Genomic DNA, 11,134 nt, shown 5'->3' on the forward strand with positions numbered 1-11,134 from the left:
ACCCAACTTTAACTAAGGTAGTACATAAGGTCGGTTAAGATAGTACCTAAGGTTGATTAAGGTGGTACCTAAGGGCTATTAAGGTAGTACTTAAGGTACAATCCCCAAAATAACAAAGGTGAACCAATTGAGCATACTAATTAATCACATAATGGCATGCTCTAAGGGTCACAAATGAAGTAAGAAATGTCCACAATTGAAGTTCCAAGGCTTCAAACAAGTAGTACCCAAGTTTAACTAAGGTAGTACCTAATCTCCATTAAGGTAGTACCTAAGGTACAATCTCCAAAATAAGAAAGGTGAACCATTTCACCACACTAAATAATCACATAATGGCATGCTCTAAGGGTCACAAATGAAGTAAGTAATGTCCAAAATTGAAGTTCCAAGGCTTCGAACAAGTACTACCCAAGTTTAACTAAGATACTACCTAAGCTCTGTTAAAGTAGTACCTAAGGTACAGTCCCTAAAATAATAATGTGATTTGCAACTGGATATGTTGTAAGTTACATTTGGATTCAATGCAACTTGTAGGTCATATGGTTATTTTGGGAATAATATGATTTCCACAACACAACACAAAAGTTCAAGTCCACCAACAACTCCAAAATCGTTGATGTGCTCCATTTCAAACAAAGAAACTAAAGAACAATAAATAAAAATTATTTACCTTCCAATTTCAATTTAGGGTTAGGGCAAAACGTGACTCAATGATAGTAAGAGATATCTTGTTGACGAAGCCAATATTTTGGATTCCAACTTTCCGTTCGAGTACGCGCTGCTATAGTAAACTCACAATCACATATGCGCCTCTTGAAGTCGTCTTTTAACCACACATTCTTAGGATGGAATGCTCCATTTCGTTGCACTTTTATGTGGACAAGAAAGAAACATGCAAGTTAGAGTTTTGGATTAATGCTTTTTTTTCTCTCAAATGAGACAATATTTGGGAAATTTTAGATAGGTCTCGAGATTGTGTAGGTGATGAAACCAAGAGGGAGAGAGAGAGAGAGAGAGAGAGAAATGTTCCCAAATCAGAGAGAAGAAAGGTTTCAAATTAGGGAAATAACAGCCGGTTGTCGGGTTGGGTGATTTTTCATAGGTTTCAAATTCAGATTTTTCTGTTTTTTAAATTTTCAGTCTCTCTTGTGACATAAAGGGCTTATTGCTGATATGGAGATAAGGTTGCAACTAACATGGAGGGACGGAGGGGCAATTTAGGAACATAAAATGGAGTCAGTAAAAAGTGTACAAGAAAGATAATATTTTCCCCTTTGATAGTTAAATCTCATATTCTAGCTGATTGAAGTTTGATTGTCATATTACTTTGAAATAACGGACTGCAAACACAACTTTCTCTAATTTCTAGGAACCAGCCCCATGTGGAGCAACACTCTAGTACTTTGTCCACACCATGTGGGCCCTCGCCACAACCACTTTCTACTGTGCATTAATTCCATTCCCTTTTATGGAACCTTAGAGATATTTTGTGTTGACTCAACAATATGAGTTGCGGAGACTTCCTTTAAAACCCTTGGGTTCCTCCTACAAACCATTATTCAGAGCTGCAGAGACTTTCTTTGATTAATTCCTTTCTACTTACAAACAAAGAATCATGGCTGGTTTTGTTGGGGAAGCTGTTTTGTCTGGTCTCATCCAGAAACTGATTGACATGGTCACCTCCCCTGAGCTCTGGAATTTCGCTAGCGAAGAGCACGTCCATTCTGAGCTTAACAAGTGGAAGAAAATTTTGACGAAGATCTATGCAGTCCTCCATGACGCAGAGGAGAAGCATATGACGGACCCCCTGGTGAAGATGTGGCTTGACGAGCTCGGAGACTTGGCTTATGATGTGGAGGACATCTTGGACAGCTTCGCCACTGAAGCTTTGCGACGCAATTTGATGGCGGAAACCCTTCCTTCTGGCACTCAACCTAGCACAAGTAAGTTACGGAGCCTCATCCCTTCTTGTTGTACTAGTTTCACTCCAAATTCTATTAAGTTTAATGCGGAGATGTGGTCCAAATTCAAGAAGATCACCGCCGGGTTACAAGAAATTTCTGCACAAAAAAATGATCTCCATTTAACAGAGAATATTGCTGGGAAGAGGTCTACCAAAACAAGGGAAATACTTCCCACCACTTCTTTAGTGGATGAGTCCCGTGTTTATGGTAGGGAAACGGATAAAGCAGCCATAGCCAACTTGTTACTCAGGGATGATCCATGTACTGATGAAGTCTGCGTGATTCCTGTTGTCGGTATGGCTGGTATTGGCAAAACTACTCTCGCCCAACTTGCATTCAACGATGATGAAGTAAAAGCTCATTTTGATTTGAGAGTTTGGGTCTATGTTTCTGATGATTTTGATGTCTTGAAGATCACGAAAACAATTCTACAATCAGTTTCTCCGAATACTCACGATGTTAATGATCGTAATTTGCTTCAGATGACACTAAGGGAGGACCTTTCCGGGAAGAAATTTCTTCTTATCCTAGACGATGTATGGAATGAGAACCTTGATTCGTGGGATTTTTTGTGCATGCCAATGAGATCAGGGGCACCGGGTAGTAAGCTTATTGTCACAACCCGTAATGAAGGTGTTGTATCAATCACTCGAACTCTCCCAGCTTATCGTCTTCAGGAGTTAGCATACGAAGATTGTTTATCTGTATTCACTCAACAAGCATTAAGGAAAAGTAATTTCGATGGTCATTCACACTTGAAAGAAGTTGGTGAGGAAATAGTGAGAAAGTGCAAGGGCATGCCTTTGGCAGCAAAGGCCCTTGGTGGCATGTTGCGCAACCAAGTAAGTCTTGATGCATGGGAAAATATTTTAATAGGTAAGATATGGGATCTACCCAAAGACAAATGTCGCATTATTCCTGCTCTCAAGTTAAGCTACCATCATCTCCCTTCTCATTTGAAGCAGTGTTTTGCCTATTGTTCAATATTTCCGAAAGGCTATGAATTCGACAAAGATGAGTTAATCCAATTATGGATGGCCGAGGGTTTTCTTCAACAAACAAAGTAAAATACCCGGCCGGAAGACTTGGGTTCTAAATACTTCTATGATTTATTGTCAAGGTCATTTTTTCAACAATCTAATCACAATTCATCTCGATTTGTGATGCATGACCTAATCAATGATCTAGTTAAATATATAGCAGGCGAAACATGCTTTAATTTGGAGGGTATATTAGTGAATAGCAAACAATCCACCACTTTTAAAAAGGCTCGTCATTCATCTTTCAATAGTCAAGAGTATGAGATGCCTGAAAGATTCAAAGTCTTTCATAAGATGAAGTGTTTGCGAACACTGGTTGCATTGCCACTGAATGCCTTTTCTAGATATCACTTCATATCAAATAAGGTAATAAATAACTTTATACAGCAATTTAAATGTTTACGTGAATTATCTTTAAGTGGCTATTACATAAGTGGAGAGCTACCACATTCAATTGGTGATTTGAGACATCTACGTTATCTCAATTTGTCCAACTCTTCAATAAAAATGTTACCTGACTCCGTGGGTCATCTTTACAATCCACAGACATTAATATTATCTGATTGTTGGAGACTCACTAAGTTGCCTCTTGTGATTGGAGGCTTAATCAACCTTCGACATATTGATATTTCTGGTACTAGTCAACTACAGGAGATACCTTCCATCAGCAAACTCACAAATTTGCAAACATTATCTAAATATATTGTGGGAGAAAGTGATAGTTTGAGAATAAGAGAATTGAAGAACTTGCAGGACCTTCGAGGGAAGCTTTCCATTTCTGGGTTGCATAATGTGGTGGATACTGGAGATGCAATGCATGCTAATTTAGAAGAAAAGCACTACATTGAAGAGTTGACAATGGAATGGGGCGGTGATTTTGGTAATTCACGAAAAAGAATGAATGAGATGATTGTTTTAGAGGGGCTACGACCACCTAGAAACTTGAAAAGGCTCACAGTGGCATTTTATGGTGGATCAACATTTTCAGGTTGGATAAGGGACCCCTCATTCCCATCAATGACACAATTAATTCTAAAGAATTGCAGGAGATGCACCTCGTTACCATCTCTCGGCAAATTATCCTTACTCAAGACCTTGCATATTGAAGGGATGAGTGATATTAGAACCATAGATGTGGAATTCTATGGAGGGGTTGCCCAGCCTTTTCCATCCCTGGAGTTTCTAAAGTTTGAGAATATGCCGAAATGGGAAGACTGGTTTTTTCCTAATGCAGTTGAAGGAGTGGAATTATTTCCACGCCTAAGAGACCTTACCATAAGGAAATGCTCAAAGTTAGTTAGACAGTTGCCTGATTGCCTGCCATCCTTGGTGAAACTTGACATCTCTAAATGTCGAAATCTGGCCTTGTCTTTCTCAAGATTTGCTTCTCTGGGTGAACTAAATATAGAAGAATGCAAGGATATGGTGTTGAGAAGTGGGGTGGTTGCAGATAGTGGTGATCAGCTGACATCTAGGTGGGTTTGCAGTGGTCTTGAAAGCGCAGTGATTGGCCGCTGTGACTGGCTTGTATCATTGGATGACCAAAGACTGCCTTGCAATCTGAAAATGTTGAAGATAGCCGACTGCGTCAACCTGAAGAGCCTGCAAAATGGATTGCAGAATCTCACTTGTCTTGAAGAGCTGGAAATGATGGGATGCCTAGCAGTGGAGTCATTCCCGGAGACAGGTTTGCCGCCCATGCTGAGACGTCTTGTGCTGCAGAAATGCAGGAGCCTGAGGTCGCTGCCCTATAACTACAGCTCATGTCCCCTTGAATCCTTGGAGATTAGGTGTTGTCCATCTCTCATCTGCTTTCCACATGGTGGGTTACCCTCCACCCTCAAGCAACTGATGGTTGCAGATTGTATACGGCTAAAGTATCTACCAGATGGAATGATGCACCGCAATTCCATACACAGCAACAACGATTGTTGTCTTCAAATACTGAGGATACATGATTGCAAGTCTCTCAAGTTCTTCCCAAGAGGGGAGTTACCCCCCACCCTTGAGAGGCTTGAGATTCGGCATTGCTCCAACTTGGAGCCAGTATCAGAGAAAATGTGGCCCAATAATACAGCTCTTGAGTATTTAGAGTTGAGGGGTTATCCCAATCTGAAAATCCTACCAGAATGCCTTCACAGCGTCAAGCAGCTCAAAATAGAAGACTCTGGAGGTCTGGAGGGATTTCCAGAAAGAGGGTTTTCCGCCCCCAACCTCAGAGAGCTCCGTATTTGGAGATGCGAGAATCTCGAGTGCTTGCCGCATCAAATGAAGAGCCTCACATCTCTTCAGGTTTTCAACATGGAGAATTCTCCGGGAGTGAAGTCCTTCCCAGAAGGGGGTTTGGCCCCCAACCTAAAATTTCTTTCAATTATAAATTGCAAGAATCTGAAGACGCCCATATCTGAGTGGGGCCTCCACACCCTCACCTCTCTTTCAACATTGAAGATTTGGGAAATGTTTCCAGGCAAGGCTTCCCTTTGGGACAATAAGTGCCTTTTTCCTACATCTCTCACAAACCTCCATATCAACCATATGGAATCCCTGACCTCCCTGGAACTCAAAAACATCATCTCCCTTCAACATCTATATATTGGGTGCTGCCCTAAGCTCCACTCCTTAAGACTCTGGACAACAACACTTGCAAGTCTTGAAATCATCGGCTGTCCTCTTCTTCAAGAAACGAAATTTCCCTCCTTTGCCCACATCCCCAAATTCAAAATTGATGGCAGAGTAAAGTATTCTACGGGTGGTGGAAAAAGAATGGAAACAGAAAGCCATTCAACCCTATCCTTGCATTGTTCATTCAGGTACAACCTGGTTTTCACTTCTCTTTGTTTATCTTTTTCCTTTTTCTTTTTGAAGTTTTTTTATTTTCATATTTTTAATATTATTGTCTTAGAAGTATATTTAATGGACTTAGACATGGATACCCAGATGTGAATTTCCATTCAAATGTTAGGATTTTTTAGTTGTGGAAACAAAAATGTATTTTGAAACCTGAAACATTTCTTTTAACCAAGGAAAAGAATCATATTCATTCTTAAACTTCTCGAGGAGAAGATGAAAGAAGTAAACATATGTTGATAGTCAGTGAATCTTAAGCTAACCATGGCAACAAAGGGCTAAAAAGCTGGTGTTGAATGAAAGAATGAGGAATGTTGCATTGCTTATCCAAATAGCTTCATGGTATAACATTTCTAATTTTATAAATATTTACATTGTTTCTTACTCCAATTTCTATCTGAACTTACTCCTTCAACCACTTGGAGTGTAATTATAAAGCAACTATGTACAAACTATCTGAAAAGAGCTCTTGTTTATATATGTATGAGGTTCTCTCTGTTTTTTCCATGCTAATTGAACTGCCAATTTTCATTGCACATTTACAGGGATCCAGCTTAATAAGGATATGGCAAGTATTGACAGGGTTAACAAAGAAAAAAGAAGAGAGAGAGATGAGACATGATCCATTCTCTTGATGTATAGGTGACTTTCGCTTGGCTGCAGGTATTAATTGGGGGCTTTCTATTAAATTTCTGATTCCCCTTTTTGTTCTCGGCCTCAGTTCTGGGTGAGCATCGTTACTTCTACCTTTCTATTAATTCTAATGTAATTTTGTCTTTCTATAAATAACACATACTTCCAGCAGCCTCTTGCCCCGCCTAATTGGTATATTACTTATATGTTTCAGATGAAGGAAACCTCGATGACATTCTATTCCACCTTTATCAGCATCGTGGCCTCCAAATTGGTCTATTCTTATGTGTTTCCAATTCTTCTTATATGCAATATGATGGATTGTTCTTCCTAAGGATTCTTCTTTCCCTAGTCAAGAAATGAATGCAAACAAATGGGTATGTCTGCCTCTTTAGGATACCTGGCTTCCAATTTCATTGATCCAATATCGATTCCTCTTTTAGATAATAATAGAAATTTCTTCTCAATTTGTAGGAAGGAAAAAAAAGAAATGGTGAATATTATTAGATGCAAAACTTCCTAATCATTAACTGCTGCCTATTCACTTGCTGGTATGTTCTTCATTTCTTGCTGCAATCATGGCTTGGTATTTCTTCTTAAATTTTTTGTTTTCCATGTTGCTCTTGTCCATAATCCTCCATTACAAGGATACATTATTTTCAAGATTAAAGAGCTTTGGGAATTCTATCATCTTTTGCAGTATTGTGGACTGTGGTCACTTCAGCCCAGAAATGCTATTTCATGGCTGACTCTGGTAAGACTTCTTTCATTTTTAAAGTTTCCCTATAGAGTTTGTCATTTTTAAGCACACAAGCATATATAAAGCCTTAAATATGGTTCTTTATAAATGTGCATTACATTTATGAATCTTTGAAACTGGCATGGCATTTCTTAGATTAAGAAAATGGCAATAGTTATAGAGTCTTATGCAGTGTTTGATGTTTATTAATGATAAGGTTATAATACGATATGTCGAGATCATTTGCTTGCTCTGGTTCCAAAGGTTCTTGGAAGTTGGTTGTAGTGTTTAGCCATCTTTCTTCTTATCCAAAACATGTTTTTAGTAAGGCCAGCAACCTAAAGAAGTGGCTTTTTCGTTTTTGCAAATTTTAATTCAAGTCATAGATTTGGTTAGTTCAAATGGGGTTGTTGCTTCAACCTAGTATCACCTTGCATCATGGACTGCAGGAATATTGAGCCCTGTCCAAGTGGGGCATGCATAAACTCTCCTCTCTTCAAAATTTCATCACTGTTACAGAGTATGTGTGTGCTTCCTCTAAATATAATCTATAAGATATCCCACATCAGATAAGAGAAAAATTTCTTGACAGTTGGCACTATGTATAAGTTTCTCTTAACAATGTAGACATGTTTTAAAGCCAAGAAGACCCTTTGGGTACAAAGCAGATAATATCTACATGGTTGTAAGCAGGACATTATAAATTGTGAGGTACCCCTCTATTGAGTCACCCAAAGGTCCAAAGGGCCAAAGAGAACAATATCCACATGGCTGGTGTCATTACAATCTATTCATAGATTTCATCAATTAATAGACCACTGAATTAGGATTTCCATCCATGTGGCTCCACAGCCTTAACCCTCTTGGAGTACTAGGAGCCATCTAAACTTGGGTGTATTTTGCCAAAGGAAGGGCTGTTGATGGCCACGCTTCCAAATATAGAAATCAGTCCAAGATAGTTCACATCCCTACATAGAGACTGCTTTTCACAAATGAATAAACTCATATTGAATCTTATTTCCATATATATCACAAAAATGGAAGCAAAGTCCATCTCATTCATAAAAGACAATTGTTATGAACTTGATACAATTTTCTACTTTTGACATTATTGAAATACAAGTCTGTACTTTGTTACCATTGAAATTCTAGTTTCTACTTTTGATACCATTGAAATTCTCTGGCCATGTTTGCTAAAGGAAAGGGCTGTTGCCCGGAACACTCTCAATGCTTAAAATCAAGAAATTTCCTATTTTAAAAACCAGTGGTAAGAGCGTGTGGGGAGGTGACATCTTTGTAGCAGAGCAGGTTTTGATTAGAATGCCTCCTCGGTGGTCTTGAATGTATAGGGATCTGGCAGTGCCATGGACTTGCACCCTTGGAGGAACAAGGGCAGCCTTGCAATCTTAAATATTTGAAATTAGAAAATTGTGCTAACTAGGAAAAGAAGAGGACTCTGCAGTTTGGCCTCCAACCCTGCACCATTTTCTATCAGAGATTGTGTGCTAACCAGGACAGGCTCACTTACTTCTCTTTCATCATTGTATATTTCTAGCCTATGTCCAGGTCTGGCTTCTCTATCAGATGATGGCTGTCTTTTTCCTACAACTCTAAGCAAACTTTTGATTAGTAAACTGGATTCCATGGCCTCTCTGGCTTTCAAAAACCTCCCTTCTCTTGAAAGTATATCCATCTATAGGTACCCTAAGCTCCAGTCCAAAGGGCTTCCTGAAACACTTCCAAGACTTGAGATAAGCGACTGATAACAATGTTCCACATGAATTCCAGGTTTTCTTCATGAAAAAAAAAAAGGAAACTCAATCAGGTATGGTATGGCTATTTGGAACTCAATCCCAGTTCCAGATTGTCCTCTCATGAATAGATGGCTTTAGCAGCTGTTACTAATTGGCATTTTCTCTTTAACTCATTGGCCTCAGTTCCACACAAGCATGGTTAGTTCTACTGTTCTATTGAAATTTGCTTATGATTTTATGTTCTTAATAAATAGAACAAACATAAAGCTAAAACTATGTTTAGACTCTTTTCACATGCTTAACTGACCTGTTCTTCTTTATTTCAGATCAAGACATCCCACATCCATTGCCTGCCATTAGATATTCATCATATGGGCTGCTTGAAATGAAGGCAATGATATCTCTTCCCCTTTTTTCAGTAAGGTAAGCCTTGCCCATTCACAATGTGCAGCTCCTGTTTTCATTGCCCCAATACTGAGTTCATTTTCAGATAAAGAGTGGAAGTTTCTTCTCTACATTTAGGAAAGAAAGAATAAAAAGAAGATGCAGGTGAAACCCAAAATTTCCAAAAATCAAGAAACATATTTGCATGTCGATATGTTCTTGACCTCAACAATTCATGATTATCTGTTTTCTAAACACTTTTTGGGTAAGCCGGATAAGTTACTGCCTCATTTTTTAAATTTAGTGCTTCATTTTTAGAATTTCTTCTCTCAGGTAAGAAGAAAAGAATGATGAAGGTGGTGAATGCTTATTAGGACTTTCTTTTCTGCAATTATAAAAGTGATCAAAAAGATTGAAGATTGGCAAGCATGAATATGTTACTTTGAGTTATCAACATGTTTTTTTTTTCTTTTTTTTTGGAAATGTTTCATGTTTTCAACATGTTTTTAATCAATTTTCATTTCTTCCATTCTCAGAAAAAAAAAAAATAAGAGCATTCTCATCTCTGCTGCCAAATAGACCCTTATACAAGTTTAGCATTCAGCATCACTCATCTAAGATTTCACTCTTCCTTTTCTTCTTTGTGTTTGAAATCAGCTGGAAAATAAAAATGTCAGAAAGTATAGAGGTGGCCAAGGCATTGCTGCATACACTTGAAAGAGACCTGTTCCTCAAGGTCTCTCTCTCAAACCAGCTCTTTCTCACATAGCAGTAGACTTACGAAGGAAGTAGATGATAGCTAGTGCTGACATGGTGGTTTGGTTTGTATGTAAAAATAAACAGGTCCATGATGCTGGTCAGCCCTGAGCTGCGCTAGAGCTGTTGAAGAAGTGGACTGAAGACAAACTTCCTCAAAAACCCATGCACTGCTGAATCAAAAAAGGCAGACAAATGGGCTGCTCAACTGTTATTGCCTCTGTTGTGTTGAAGCCTATATCTTGTTTTATATTACACACAGTTGAATAATTTGTCCATGCTGAACATTGCATGCAGCCCTTGAATTCTCAGTATGCTTGTAAATATTTGCCCACAGCCCACAACTACAAACTCTGGACTCAACAGCTGATGAGGTAACCAAAATTTCTTTTGGGAATAAGAATGTATGCAGCTTGTGTATATCATTCCTCTTTCTTGTTATCTTATTGTTTGCTGTTCTTGTGGGCTTATTCCTTTGACTTGGATTTGAAGTTTAATAAAAGTGTACCACTCTTTCACTGCCATTGCTGCTACAAGCCTATTACTTTCTTCTTGTTTCTTTCTTCCTTCTCTGTATTTTACTTTTGGACTTGCAAAATACATCTGAATCCTCTGTTTCAATTAGATCATTGGTTTAAGTTTTACTTCAATATTATAATATTAAAAAACTGAAAGATATTTCATCTTTTTTATCATTGGTATTGACATATTAAAGGATTTTGATAACATATGAATATATTAATATTTCTAATTTTATTAAATGGCATAATCATATTTAAAAAGATATATTCAACAATAAAATAAAATTTTATAATTTACTTTATCCAAATTTTGGGTGTTTTATATTTTAATATTCTGATATTATAATATATTAAAAATTAGAGATATTCGGTTATAAAACTTCAAATATTTTTTAAATTGGAAGAATAGTCTCCATTTTGGACATTATTACCCTTTTTTATTTCCTCAAAAATGTCATTTCCCTCTCATGCTCGAATCATTTTCCTCTCATTTTTC

The 11,134-nt window shown here is 37.9% G+C and overlaps 2 protein-coding genes across 2 annotated transcripts; both read left to right on the forward strand.

Moving 5' to 3' along the window:
- Positions 1-1,480: 1,480 nt before the first annotated feature.
- On the forward strand, positions 1,481-3,048 carry LOC117927661 (putative disease resistance RPP13-like protein 1). The gene has a single exon (XM_034847291.1). It carries the CDS (start codon positions 1,616-1,618, stop codon positions 3,029-3,031), a length of 1,416 nt encoding a protein of 471 aa, XP_034703182.1. The 5' UTR covers positions 1,481-1,615; the 3' UTR covers positions 3,032-3,048.
- Positions 3,049-3,108: 60 nt separating this feature from the next.
- LOC117927660 (putative disease resistance protein At3g14460) lies at positions 3,109-10,638 on the forward strand. The gene is made up of 8 exons (XM_034847290.1): positions 3,109-5,814; positions 6,397-6,578; positions 6,699-6,861; positions 6,959-7,035; positions 7,185-7,238; positions 9,304-9,400; positions 10,019-10,097; positions 10,205-10,638. Exons 1-2 carry the CDS (start codon positions 3,128-3,130, stop codon positions 6,407-6,409), a joined length of 2,700 nt encoding a protein of 899 aa, XP_034703181.1. The 5' UTR covers positions 3,109-3,127; the 3' UTR covers positions 6,410-6,578; positions 6,699-6,861; positions 6,959-7,035; positions 7,185-7,238; positions 9,304-9,400; positions 10,019-10,097; positions 10,205-10,638.
- The last annotated feature ends 496 nt before the right edge of the window (positions 10,639-11,134 follow it).

Source organism: Vitis riparia, chromosome 13, assembly GCF_004353265.1.
Source record: "Vitis riparia cultivar Riparia Gloire de Montpellier isolate 1030 chromosome 13, EGFV_Vit.rip_1.0, whole genome shotgun sequence".
NCBI classification, from domain to species: Eukaryota; Viridiplantae; Streptophyta; class Magnoliopsida; order Vitales; family Vitaceae; genus Vitis; species Vitis riparia.

Coding starts and splice junctions, on each gene's coding strand:
- LOC117927661 (XM_034847291.1), top strand. CDS start 1,616: ATGGCTGGTTTTGTTGGGGAAGCTGTTTTGTCTGGTCTCATCCAGAAA.
- LOC117927660 (XM_034847290.1), top strand. CDS start 3,128: ATGCATGACCTAATCAATGATCTAGTTAAATATATAGCAGGCGAAACA.